This window comes from Carcharhinus amblyrhynchos, chromosome 30, assembly GCF_965287045.1.
Source record: "Carcharhinus amblyrhynchos chromosome 30, sCarAmb.v2.hapA, whole genome shotgun sequence".
NCBI lineage: Eukaryota > Metazoa > Chordata > Chondrichthyes > Carcharhiniformes > Carcharhinidae > Carcharhinus > Carcharhinus amblyrhynchos.
This window is the reverse complement of record NC_137353.1, coordinates 15334629-15347638: the sequence shown is the minus strand read 5'-3', so window position 1 is coordinate 15347638 and position 13010 is coordinate 15334629. Positions and strand designations below refer to the sequence as shown.

The window sequence follows — 13010 nt, the reverse complement described above, 5'->3', positions numbered from 1 at the left end:
GTGGATGGTGCTTCTTTAATTTGAAAGATCTTTTCTGGTAGATTCCAAAAGGAAACCTTGATATAAACATCTCCATGAATTCTCCACACGCTCGAATAGTAACTCAGAGCTAAGGTCAGAATCAAATGTGCTACAAAAACTAGAAAATGCTGGAAAGCACAGTGAATCAGTCAGCATGCAAAACAGGAAGGACAGCTTCATATTTCAGGTAAGCACCCATTTTTATTTCAGATTTCCAGCATTCACAGTTTTTACTTTTTATTTTTAAGTAAATTATGCTTTACCCTTCCTTCTCCCTCAACTGTGCAGAGGTAATAAATTGTACTCAATAAAATGTAGCCATTTTCTGCATACATTTTCCTCATTAAAAGTGAGGGATATCATTGCTGAGGAAGGGGACACTTTCATTTCAGGCACCCAGTATCAGTTTGTAGCTGTCCCAAGTCAGGTTAAGATGCGGAGCAGAGCTCCTTCTACACCGCCCACCAAAACACTCCCTGGGCTTGTAAAGCACTTGATAGATAAAGCTCCCTTTACGCCATCCCAATGATGTGCCCCAGCTCTAACTTCAGGGCACTCTTGATTGTACTAATACAACTAATCCCCAGCTCATTTCTCTTCAGTGAAAATGCCAAAGTAATTGTCAATTCATCCAAAATGTTGTAGGTTTTGAGAAATGGGCCCGTGCCCAGGCAAAACACATTTTATGATGGGTCCTCATGTACAGGAAACAGGATAGGTCCTTGGTAGAGGAAACTTTCATTCCATCAATCTGGCTGGATGTAGTAACTGGAACCCAAAGGTGAAAGACTGGTTTTGAGTTTTTTTATATATAAAAGCTCAATGTAAAATATTACTAATTTTAGCATCTTTCTGAATAAGACGCAGCAAATTTTGGTCCAGATAAAATAAAAAGCAGTTATACTTATTGTCTACAAACCATGATTATCCTCCATTTACAGTAAGAGAATGATAATTATGGAAATTACTTTCCTGATACAATATGTTGGTATATTGCAATACTGCGGCATCCCTACACAGTATAAAGCAGTCCTCCGCGGACTTTATTTTTGGTCAAAAATGAACAGTCATTAGGTGAAGTACCAAGTTTATAACGAATGGCTTTGTCAAAGCAATGGCTGCAGCAAGTGGCCTTTACAATTTGCACTGTGTTTCCAGATCCCCACCATCCACAAAACAGCACCCCTGCACAGATAAGCCCTCTGCAGCACTGCATCCTTGCTCTAACAGACTGAAGCTAGCTAACATATTCTCGACAGCAACAGCCGTGGAATTCTTTTCAAAGCTGAAATCAAACAATAGTCAGGTGCTAAGGACTAAACGGTAGCCCATGTCGTCATGGTCTGTTTGATTATGCATTTCTCACTTCCCGCCTCTTCTCACTTCATGGCTCTAATTTGGCGCCTTTGATGAAAGGAAGCCGTGTTGGAATCTGCTTCTTGTATTGCTCATAGTCTTCGCCAAAAAACTGAATTAGAGTAATCTCCTCTTCCTCGATGCGCTCGCGGAAGAAACGCCATGAAGCCAGGGTGTATCCTACAATGCAGATGGGATTACACAAAATTACCTGAAAGAGAAAGGGGCAACAATTAGTTCATTTCTTGGACAATGGTTGTTACAATTTCATCTTCAAGCACAATTCAACTTTGTAGCAGGGAGGAAAGAAAAGCTATAATTGTGTTCTAATTGTAATCAGTTGTGCTGATCTAGTGCCAGTCAGTCTCTGGTGGAATTAATGTTGATGTGGAGGTGCCAGCGTTGGACTGGGCTAAGCACAGTAAATAGTCTCACAACACCGAGTTAAAATCCAACAGGATTATTTGGTAGCACAAGCTTGTAACAAAACAAAGAACAAAGAACAACCCAGCACGGGAAACGGGCCCTTCAGCCCAACGAGCCCGCGCCGCTGCATCCTCCTACACCTACCCTGCCCTGTGTGTCAGGGTCACTCTTTCTTCACTAACCTGAAGGAGTGACACTGGTGTTGTGGAATTAATATTTACAGAGCACCAACCCCTAAAGTTTGCCCGATCCACACATCCTTATTTAATGTGGCAATCAACCTCTAGAAATAAACTAATCATTTGAATTCAGATCATTGCAGATCCTTTTCACTGAGTACAAGAACTCTTCCGAATCATAGAACCTAATCATCTTCAGCACTAAGGGCTTCAGAAGTATAACAAATACACATGACCTTTCAGCCATGCTCTTTCTCACTGCACTTTTTGGAAGCCAAAGGAAAGAGGTTTGCTTTCCCATGCCTTAACTTTCAGTTCTCTGTCCCCACAAAAAGTTGGTCTACATTTCAGAAGTGTGGGACCCACCATGACTGCATTATGTAATGTTAGTGGCACAAGGAGTAGCACACCTGCTCTCGATGGCACACGGAGGTTATTGATACTCAGAAGCCAACAATGAACCTACCTGAGTGCCGATACTCCAGTAAAACCATCCCACATAGGAGGGATGCCTGGACCAAGAGTAGACCCCAGTGGTGACAAGCCTGTGGGACTCAGCCTTCTCGTTCTGTACAATATGATTGAAGTTTGACCCGGCGGTCAGCATGGCTGCCTTGCGCAGGGACTCTCCAACCAGGACCATCAACAAACCGAAGAAACTGAGCCACGTGATCTGCTTCAGGCCTTCAAGTGAAAAGCAAAACTACTTTTTTAATCTGATCATTAAAATTGAACAGTGAGTCACATAACAGGCTTGTCAGCAAAGTTAAAGCCCATAGAATAAAAAGGGCAGTCACAGCACGGATAGAAATTAGCTAAAGGACAGCAAAGGATATTGGCGAATGCTTGCTTTTCAGGTTGGATGGAGGTATAGTGTAATTCACTAGGGATCAGTACTGGGACCACTTCTTGATATGCATTAATGATTTAGACCTGGGTCTACAGGGCACAATTTCAAAATATGTGCCAATTATTCCTTAAAGATCAGTCAACAATGAAAAGGATGATGACATTCTTCAAGAGGCCAGGGAGGCTGCTGGAATGGGCAAATATGTGGCAGATGAAATGAAAGGTAGAGAAGTGCAAAGTAATATATTTTGGTAGGAAGAAAGGGCAGAGGCAACATGTATCAAAGGGTACAATTTTAAAGTAGGTACAGGAGCAGGTTGGGGGGGGGGGTCTGACAGTGTACATGTCCAAATTATTGAAAGTGGCAGGACCAGTTGAGAAAGCAGTTAAAAATACACACGAATGCCAGGCTTTATAAATAATGGCATATAGAATACAAAATCAAGAAAGCTAAGATTAACATTTGTAAAACATCACTGATTCATGATTATCATTCATAAAACACCTTCAACTGAGTACTATGTCCCATTAGAGAACCACAGTTTCAGAAGAATGTGAAGACTTTAGAGAGGGTCCAGAGTAAATTTATGAGAATGGTTCTACAGGTGAGAGCTTCAGTCACGTGGATAGATTGGAGAAGCTGGAGCTGTTTTCTTAGACTTGAGAAGATTTAATAAAGATGTTTGAAATGGTGAAGGATCTCGAGGGTGTAGACGGAAATCATTCCCTTCAGCAGAAGGGTCAAAAATAAGAGAACATTAATATTAGGTGAATGGTAGAGAAGAGCCAAAGGCTACATCAAGAAAAACCTTTACACACAGTGAATGACTACAATTTGGAATACACTGTCTGAGTGCAAGTTGGAGACAGATTCAATCTCAGCGTTCAAAAGTGAATCAAATTCTTGAACAAAATAATAATGCGGAAACATGAGAACAGGGTGGGGTAATAGGGTCAGTTGGATTGCTCATACAGCATGGAATTAATGGGCCAAATAGCCTCCTCCTTGCTGTAACCATTCTATGATTTGAATTGTCACCTACCCACGTGCGCCCTTTGCTGGAGGGGATGCAGAGCTCTATGCAGACAGGAGTTACAGGATTAGTCTCTATCAAACATGACATCACACCTTATAAACCCAAGAACTAAACAATGCTATATGTTCACACACCTGGAAAGAGAAATTTCTCAATCGTGAATTCCACCCAGGATGACATGGCTGCAAGCTTGTATTCCACGCTATGATTTAACAGGAAGGAGTCCAGAGTGAGGGACTTGGGATTGATAACAGCGGTCACCAGGTATTCTGAATAATGGAAAAAACTTAGAGAGCACAAATACCTATGAAAAAATAACAGAAATGGGCAATATTACTCTAAAATTCAAGACTCTTTGTGCCAACTAATAAACAGAGAAGTCATCGCAGGGAATACGGTCATTATCTGAGGCAACTAGTCAAAGGGGAAGTACCAAGATGGTAATTACTCTTCCAATGCTACAACACTTTTGTAATCTGTCTGGGTGCCAGGAGATCACTGACTGTATGGCTCCTTTTTAATTTTTGCAGCAAATGGTTGTGGGGGAGTTATTTTTGTTGAAGAAAGAAAGACACAAAACATGAATACTTTGGGAGAATAGCTGTTAAGTGATTAGTCACATCGGTACATCTCTTTAAAGTATGTATCTATTAGCAAGTCTTCCATAACATTTCTCTCAGCTGGTGTTGATCAGCCATATTTGTTTTAGCGGGATAAAATGACTGGAAGGATTAGCAGGCATTAGTATTAGAGAATTAAGTTTTAAACCAGTGAGTAAATTGAATACATGATGACAACGAACAAGTTTATTCTGACAGCCAGCTTACCAGCCAAAGTGTTTCCATGACGATCCTCCAAAACTTAGTAATAAACCGCAGCCACAAACAAAGCCGAGGAAACAGGCCCTCACGGCGACCTAGAGGCAAACAGTAAGAGTAAGAAATATATTTGAGAAACAGCCTCGACAAATGACTCAATAAGAGCTCAAACAGAGCAGTTAGAAGGAACCAGTATAGTTAAAAATAAAAATGAGAAAAGTAATGTAACTCAGAGTTAAACCTCCTGGTCCCCCAGCTCACCCAACACATTCATCAGCATTTTGAATACCCGCATATCTGACTTGATTGCCTCATTTGGTGGGCTATTCCAGCCACTTTGTAGAAGGAACTGGACAGGGAGGAAGTTAGGAATAAGCTTTTGTTGCCTCCCAAGTTTCAAGAGATAACTCAGAAAGACCAGAGGTATTTTGGAAAGAGAAAAGCAGCAGGCAATCAGCGAAACCAGCAACATAGATAAGAAAAAGCCTGCGATTCTGCAAAAAAAAAGAGTCTAGGGTTAGAAATCAGGTCACAAGCAGGACTTCAGGATTGGTAATCTCCAGATTCTGTTCCCTGCCATCTGCTGGAAATGGAAAGAGTAGGAAGATTAGTGACCTTAACACTTGGCTAAAGTGTGATGTCAAGTGAAGGGTTTCCAATTTATGGAGCACTGATGCTGGTTCTGGGGAAGATGGGATATGATTGGTTGTATTCCTGTTCAGAATAGCCTATGGAATGGGAAATGGATAAACAGGAAATGAAGAGTCATTTAAACTAGGAAGGGAGTGAAAGAAACACAGGTTACATTTAGAACAAATGCAAATGGAGAAGTGTGAAATATTGGTGTAGGTGGGAATACAGGATGTACAGCAGACTAATATATGCAAACACTGGCTTCAGACAGGATCAAAGATAAAAAAGGGACTGTTACATTGACAGGTTTGCACTACAGACCCTCTGTGGGAGGGAAATAGATGACAACACTGGTGAACAGATAGACAACTTGGAAGAATAAAATTATCGTAGGCTTCAATAATCCATTCATCGATTGGATTTGGGTGAAAATAAATGGTGAAAAGAATTTCTACAATGGTAGCAGAACTCCCACAAAAAATGTTTGCATGTCGAGAGGGAGAAGTGTTGCTAGGACTTGTTAAAAATAACAAACTAGATCAGGTTGATGTGTTAAGTGTGGGCGAATAACTCAGCAACATAATACGAATGAACAAACAGCACAGAATCAAGAGCACCAAGAGAATAAGGTAGGTTTTAGGAACGTGAATGAGGTGGGCAGCAAATGAGCATGCAGGATTTGAAAATCAACCATCACTTTTTTTTAAAAAGGCGAATAGGCGTATACCATAAAAACATCAAAACCACAACACCTAAAATATATAAATAGGTTAGAAATAAACTAATCTTAAAACAAGTGAATATTAAAAAATAAATAAAACGTTAAATGATATGGGATACAAGGAGGGAAACGAGGAAACGGTGCCTTTCAAAAGAATAGTAATCTTCAAATATACTAGTGATTGAGAATTGTCCATTTGCAGTTGAGGCCCTGGTGGAACAGGATACTGTGTTACTGGAGGATAAAGTGAGATTAGGCACAACATTCAACATGGACCAACTTAGATAAATTCGTTCAAATGGCCTGTTTCTGCACTATAGCTTCTATGTAATTTTATGTAAAAATAGGAAGACAGACATAAAAAAGGGGCTTATTTTGTTAGAATAAAGGATATTATAGGGTAATGTTAGAGGTGTTTAAAATGGAGGAATGGGACAAAGTTGACAGGGGCAGACTGTCCCAGTGATTGATGTGTCAAGAAGAGGATTATGCATAAGAAATTTATGATTAGCAGAAGTTTTCAAAAAACACACATACAAGAGATCTTAGAATGCGCAACCAGAGTTAATGGCTGAGGAAGATGCCAGGATAACATTCAAAACAAGCGGTTGATGGAAAAAGATAAAGATACAACAAGATCTGGACAATATCCAGGCTTGGGCTGACAAGTGGCAAGTAACATTTGTGCCACACAAATGCCAGGCAATGACCATCACCAATAAGAGAATCTAACCACTGCCCCATGACATTCAATGGTGTTACCATACTGAATCCTCCCACTGGCAACATCCTTGTTGACCAGAAACTCACTTGGATTCACCACATAAACACAGTGGCTACAAGAGCAGGTCGGAGGCTAGAAATACTGCGGCGTGTGATGGAATGCCCCCCCACTTGCCTGGATGGGTGCAGCTCCAAAACTCAAGAAGCTCGATATCGTTCAGGACAAAGCAGCCCGCTTGATTGGCACCACATTCAATCCCTCCACTATGAACACTCAGTGGTAGCAGTATATACTGTCTACAAGGTGCACTGCAGAAATTCCCCAAAGATCCATCGATAGCACCTTTCATACCCATAGCCATTTCCATCTAGAAGGACAAGGGCAGCAGCTAAACGGGAACACCACCACCTGCGAGTTCCTCTTGAAGCCACTAAACATCCTGACTTGGCAATATATCGCCATTTCTTCGCAGTTGCTCGGTCAAAATCTTGGAATTCCCTCCCCAAGGGCATTGTGGATCAACTCACAGCACACAGACTGCAGTGATTCAAGAAGGCGGCTCACCATCACCTTCTCAAGGGCAACTAGGGACGGGCAATAAATGCTGGCCAGCCAGCGACACCCATGTCCCACAAACGAATAAAAAAAATAAGGCAGGCACAAGTTCATAAAGACTGAGCTGACTGATGTTTCGGTGCTATTATCTGCTTTCAAATAAGTAGTTTTGGCCCAGGATCTACCTTAAATTTACTGTTCACAATTTGAAATTTATGACTCCTTATCCTAATGATCTGATTTACCTTAAAACTAGATTAATTCTGTTCATAACAACAGCAGAATTCACATGTATCATCGTCCTTAATTGCCAACCTTTGCACCAGTCTAAATTCAGAGTGCATTGCCCAAGCTTTTCCATCTCAGTCTCTTGTAGGATGCTTCTTAGGGTACCTCTTTGACCAAGCTTTTGTTCATCTGTATGAATCTCATGTGACTCCGTCAAATTTTAGTTGATAACGTTCTTGTGAAACGCCTCAGGATATTTTTAACACATTCCACCACAGCAGATGGTGAAATATGAATTCCGCAAAAAAAAAATCAGGAATTAAAAGTCCAAAGAAGGTCACAAAACCATTGTCAATTGTTGTAAAATCCCACCTGCTCCACTAGGTCCTTAAGGGAAGGAAACCTGGTCTGGCCTACATGTGATTCCACATCCACTACAATGTGGTTGACTCTTAATTGCTCTTTGAAATGGCCATGCAAAACAAACCATCAGTTCAAGGACAATTTGGGATGGGCAATAAATGCTGGCTTCTTGGCCTTTTGGCTAAGATCAAGTGTCGTATTGACATGCTGTGCTTGGGTGAAGTCATTAGGTTACATTGCCTGCTCCAACCAGCTTGGGTCATGTAGATCAAGCCCAAGATGGGAGGTGAGACCCTGTCTTGTCAGCTTGAATTGGGAATGTCTCACTTGTTGAGACTCTGAATTGGACTTGATTTGATTGAATTGGACTAAAAAAATTTTAAAAATAAATGCTGGCAAAACCAGCAACACCTACAGCCCATAAATGTATTAAAAAAAAATTTTGAGAGTTTATCATGGATCATAGTTTCTGAACTAATATACCACCCTTTGGGCTGAGACATTAAATTGACAGCACTGTTTACCTTGGATCTTAAAATTCCTCGGCATTCTAGAGAAAAGCAGCAAGTGTCATGGTCAACATTCTTCCCTGGGCAATCTGATGCCTCCTTGTACGAGATACGAGAAGGTAAATGCTGCTTCTGGAGATTTACTGACCTCAAATTTGGAATAGCTTAATACTTTGCGCGGCAAATAGATTATCTAAGTTAAAACTAAGATTGTCTAGAGGAGAAAACATAAACAACCGGCACCAGGTGACAGATCAACACGAATAAACTATTCAACCACAAGTGGCTTCGCGGTTCGTCCTGCCCCCAACCCGGCCAGGATCCAGGAGAGGGCGTTGCACTGCAACTGAGCCGATAACAGCGGCCCAATGTCCCTTTGATCGCCCGGGAAAGCCCCTCTCAGCCGGGTACTCATTGAGCAAAGAGTGGAGATTCCCCCTTGCCTCCACCCCCCGCTATGAAGCTTGTCTCCTCCCCCAGCTGCTTACCTGGTAATGGAGACCCCGGTACAGCAGCAGCAGCAAGGCGTTCATGATAGCCAGATAGGTGCCGAGCAGTGCACGGATGAGGAAGCCAGACTGGACTCCACTGAGCCCCGGCACCAAGACGACGGAGACACCCAGCGCGAAGCAGCCGGCGCTTAGGCGGCCTTCGGCCACCAGCCGGCCTCCCGCCATCACCCAGCTCGCTATCGCGAGAGCTGGCACCAAGCACCGCGAGACCGCCACCCGACCATTCCGCGCAGCCGCAGAACACTCTCTCCCTCCTACAGGGAACGATGCTGAAGAGGAAGCCAAGGTGCTGGAAAATCTCAGCGGGTCTGGCAGCATCTGTAAGGAGAGAAAAGAGCTGTCAAAGCTAAAAGGCATAGAAATTGGGAAATATTTATACTATTGCGTGAGGGAATGAAATATGAATCAGAGCCACAAAAACAAGGGAGAGGCTGCTAATGGTAGTCTATTGGAGAGAATAAAAGATGTGAATGGCTAAACGGCAGAGAATCTGAAACCAGAGAGTAAGCTGAGACAGATGGCGATGTGAGGGGAGAGGGGGGAATAGGTGGGAGAGAGGTAAAATTGAGAAAAAGAGGGAGAAAGGAGAGAAAAGGAAAGGGGGATAAAATAGGGAAATAAAACTAAAGACAATGAAGCAATAAAAGATAGAGAACAGTTAAAAATTAAAACAACGGGGTCAAGGTGGGGTAGAGCTAATCATTTGAAGTTGTTGAATTTGATGTTGAAACTGAAAGGCTGTAATGTGTCTAGCCGGAATAGCTGGTACAGTGAACACTGGGCATTGACAATACTATAGTGAACACTGACACCCTGATACAGAAGACTGGGCACTGACACCTCTATATTGTACACTGGGCATTGACAATACTGTATAGTGAACACTGACTCCCTATAATGAACACTGGGCACTGACAATATAAGGAACACCAGACACTGACAATCTATATTAACACTGGACATTGACATCCCTACAGTGAACACTGGGCACTGACAATCCTATATTAACACTAGGCATTGACACTTTTATAGTGAACACTGGGCACTGTCAATCCACAGGGGACACTGGGCACTGACAATACTATAGGGTACACTAAACACTGACAATCCTATATTAACACTGGGCATTGACACCCCTATAGTGTACACTGGGCATAGAAACACCTATAATGAACAGTGGGCATGACACACAATCTGATAGTGAACACTGGGCACTGACAATCCTAAAATCAGATTGGGCAATATACACTGGGCTCTTTGAAAATAGTTTGGGAAACACTGCTGTTAGGGCTGAGTCAGTTATCACTCTAAACAAAAGAATAACGTATGATAATAAGAACATAAGAAATAGGAACAGGAGTAGGCCAACTAGCCCTTCGAGCCTGCCCCGCCATTCAATAAGATCATGGCTGATCTGTCGTGGCTTAGTTCCACATTCCCGCCCTCTCCCCATAACCCTTAATCCCCTCTCTTATCAAAAACCCATCAACCCGCGTCTTAAAAATATTTAGCGAGGTAGCCTCCACCACTTCAATGGGCAGAGATGATCATGAGATATAGGAGAAGTAGGCCATTCAGCCCATCAAATCTGCTCCACCATTCAATGAGATCATGACTGACCTGATATAATCTTCTACTCCGCTTTCCCGCCTTATCCCCAAAACCCCTGATTCTCTTACTGATTAAAAATCTATCTTCAGCGTACTTAACAACCCACCCAAAGCCCTCTACAGTAAAGAATTCCACAAATTCACTATTCTCTGAGAAAAATAATTCCTTCTCATCTCTGTTTTAAGTGATCAACATTAAATGAGGTCTGTCTGTTAACTGTGGCCCAGTTTAGTTGGTTGGTGTGGGTTTGTGTTACAGGGATTTCAACATGTAATCAAGGCTAATACTTGTTGCACCGAGGGAGTGCTCCACTGTTAGAAATGCTGTCATTTTTATGATGATGAACCCAGACCCTGTTTGTCCTATCAGATGAACATAAAAGGTTTCATTGCATTATTTTGATGAAGTGCAGGGGAGTTTTCCATGATGTCCTAGCTAATATTTATTCATCTCCAAACATTAGCAAAACAGATTATCTGATCATTATGAATGTCTATCTGGAGGGAGTGGGAGCTTGAAGTGTGTAAATTGGTTGCCATATTTCAGATATTACATGTGACTATACTTTAGAAGTACTGGTAACTAAAGCATTCTGAGGTCATAGGTGTTATCTAAATGCAAGTCTTTCATTCTTTCAATGCTGAAGAACATTGTTAATTCACATAAAGTGGTAGGTTTCAGAGGTGGCAGAAAAGTATTGAGCAGCAATTTTAAATTTGTAGATTGGGTTTTTACTTTAAATATGTCACCTTGAACATGTTAAGAGGGATTTGAGGGGTGCTAGGGAAGGCAATGTTTTTCTCTGATGATTGACTGAAGAATCATAGGATTATTCTTGTTTCCTTCCAGGATGCAGCCATTTTCACGAAGAGATAAGAACTGCCAATTTACTACATAGAAACCCAGTGATAATGCTTAAGTGTACAACCCCCAGTGGGCTGTGAGTTGAGCCACAGGGGACTGAGATTACGGGCAGCATGGTGGTGGCACATTGGTCAGCATATCAGCACCAGGGATCCAAGTTCAATTCCAGCCTCGGATGACTGTCTGTGCTGAGTTTGAATATTCTCCTATATCTGCTTTAGTTTCCTCCCAAAGTCCAAAGTTGTGCAAGTTAGCTGGATTAGCCATGCTAAATTATCCCTTAGCGTTCATAGGTGCGTAGGCTAGGAGAATTAGCAGGGTAATTACAATGAGGCTACGGGAATAGGATCTGGATGGGATTGTTCATGCAGACCCGATGGGCTAAATGATTTATTATTGTCACATGTATTAGTACACAGTGAAAAGTATTGTTTCTTGCTCACTATACAGATAAAGAATACTATTCATAGAAAAGACAAGGAAAGGGTGCAGAATGTAGTGTTACAGTCATGGCTAGGGTGTCGAGAAAGAACATAAGAACTAGGAGCAGGAGTAGGCCATCTGGTCCCTCGAGCATGCTCCGCCAATCAGTAAGACCATGGCTGATCTTTTCATGGACTCAGTTCCACTTATCTGCCTGCTCATCATAACCCTTAATTCCTTTACTATTCAAAAATTTATCTGTCCTTGCCTTAAAAACATTCAATGAGGTAGTCTCAACTGCTTCACTGGGCAGGGAATTCCACAGATTCACAACCCATTGTGTGAAGAAGTTCTTCCTCAACTCAGTCCTTAATCTGCTCCCCCTTATTTTGAGGCTATGCCCCCAAGTTCTAGTTTCATCCACCAGTGGAAACAACTTCCCTGCTTCTATCTTATCTATTCCCTTCATAATTTTATATGTTTCTATAAGATCTCCCCTCATTCTTCTGAATTCCAAAGGTCAACTTAATGTGAGGTTGGTCCATCAAAAATCTGATGGCAGCAGGGAAAAAGCTGTTTTTCAGTCGGCTAGTACATGACCTCAGAGTTTTGTATCTTTTTCCCGACAGAAGAAGGTGGAATGGAGTATGTCCAGGGTGCATGGGGTCCTTGATTATGATAGCTGCTTTTTTGAGGCAGCGGGAAGTGTCAAAGGAGTGAATGGATGGGATGCTGGTTTGCGCAATGGGCTAGACTACATTCACAATGCTTTGTAGTTTATTGAGCTGTTGGTCAGAGCAGGATGTGGAGCTGTTGGCATTAGACTGGGGTAAACACAGTAAGAAGTCTCATGACACCAGGTTAAAGTTCAACAGGTTTATTTAAATTTAACCTGGTGTTCTGAGACTTCTTACTGGGTCAGAGCAGGAGCCATACTAAGCAGTGATACAATCTGAAAGAATGCTTTCCATAGTGCATCTATGAACATTGGCGAGTTGCAGTAGACATACCAAATTACCTTTTAGCTTCCTTCTGGTCTCCTTCTGCACTGTAGGGATTCTATGATTAAATCCAATTAGTTGAAACCCATTGCTAACGCGTCGAAATGCATGGTATTGACTTTCTGATTGCCAAGGCAAGGATGGAGACCTTCTTCAGTCAGATGCGGCGTTTCCATGGTT

The 13010-nt window shown here is 42.0% G+C and overlaps 1 protein-coding gene across 1 annotated transcript; it reads right to left on the bottom strand.

Annotated features, from left to right (window-relative positions):
• On the bottom strand, nt 1–9249 carry icmt (isoprenylcysteine carboxyl methyltransferase). The gene is made up of 5 exons (XM_080215411.1): nt 8908–9249; nt 4696–4784; nt 4003–4172; nt 2449–2666; nt 1–1588 (listed from the first exon to the last, which is right to left on the bottom strand). Exons 1-5 carry the CDS (start codon nt 9247–9249, stop codon nt 1406–1408), a joined length of 1002 nt encoding a protein of 333 aa, XP_080071537.1. The 3' UTR covers nt 1–1405.
• Between the last annotated feature and the right edge of the window lie 3761 nt (nt 9250–13010).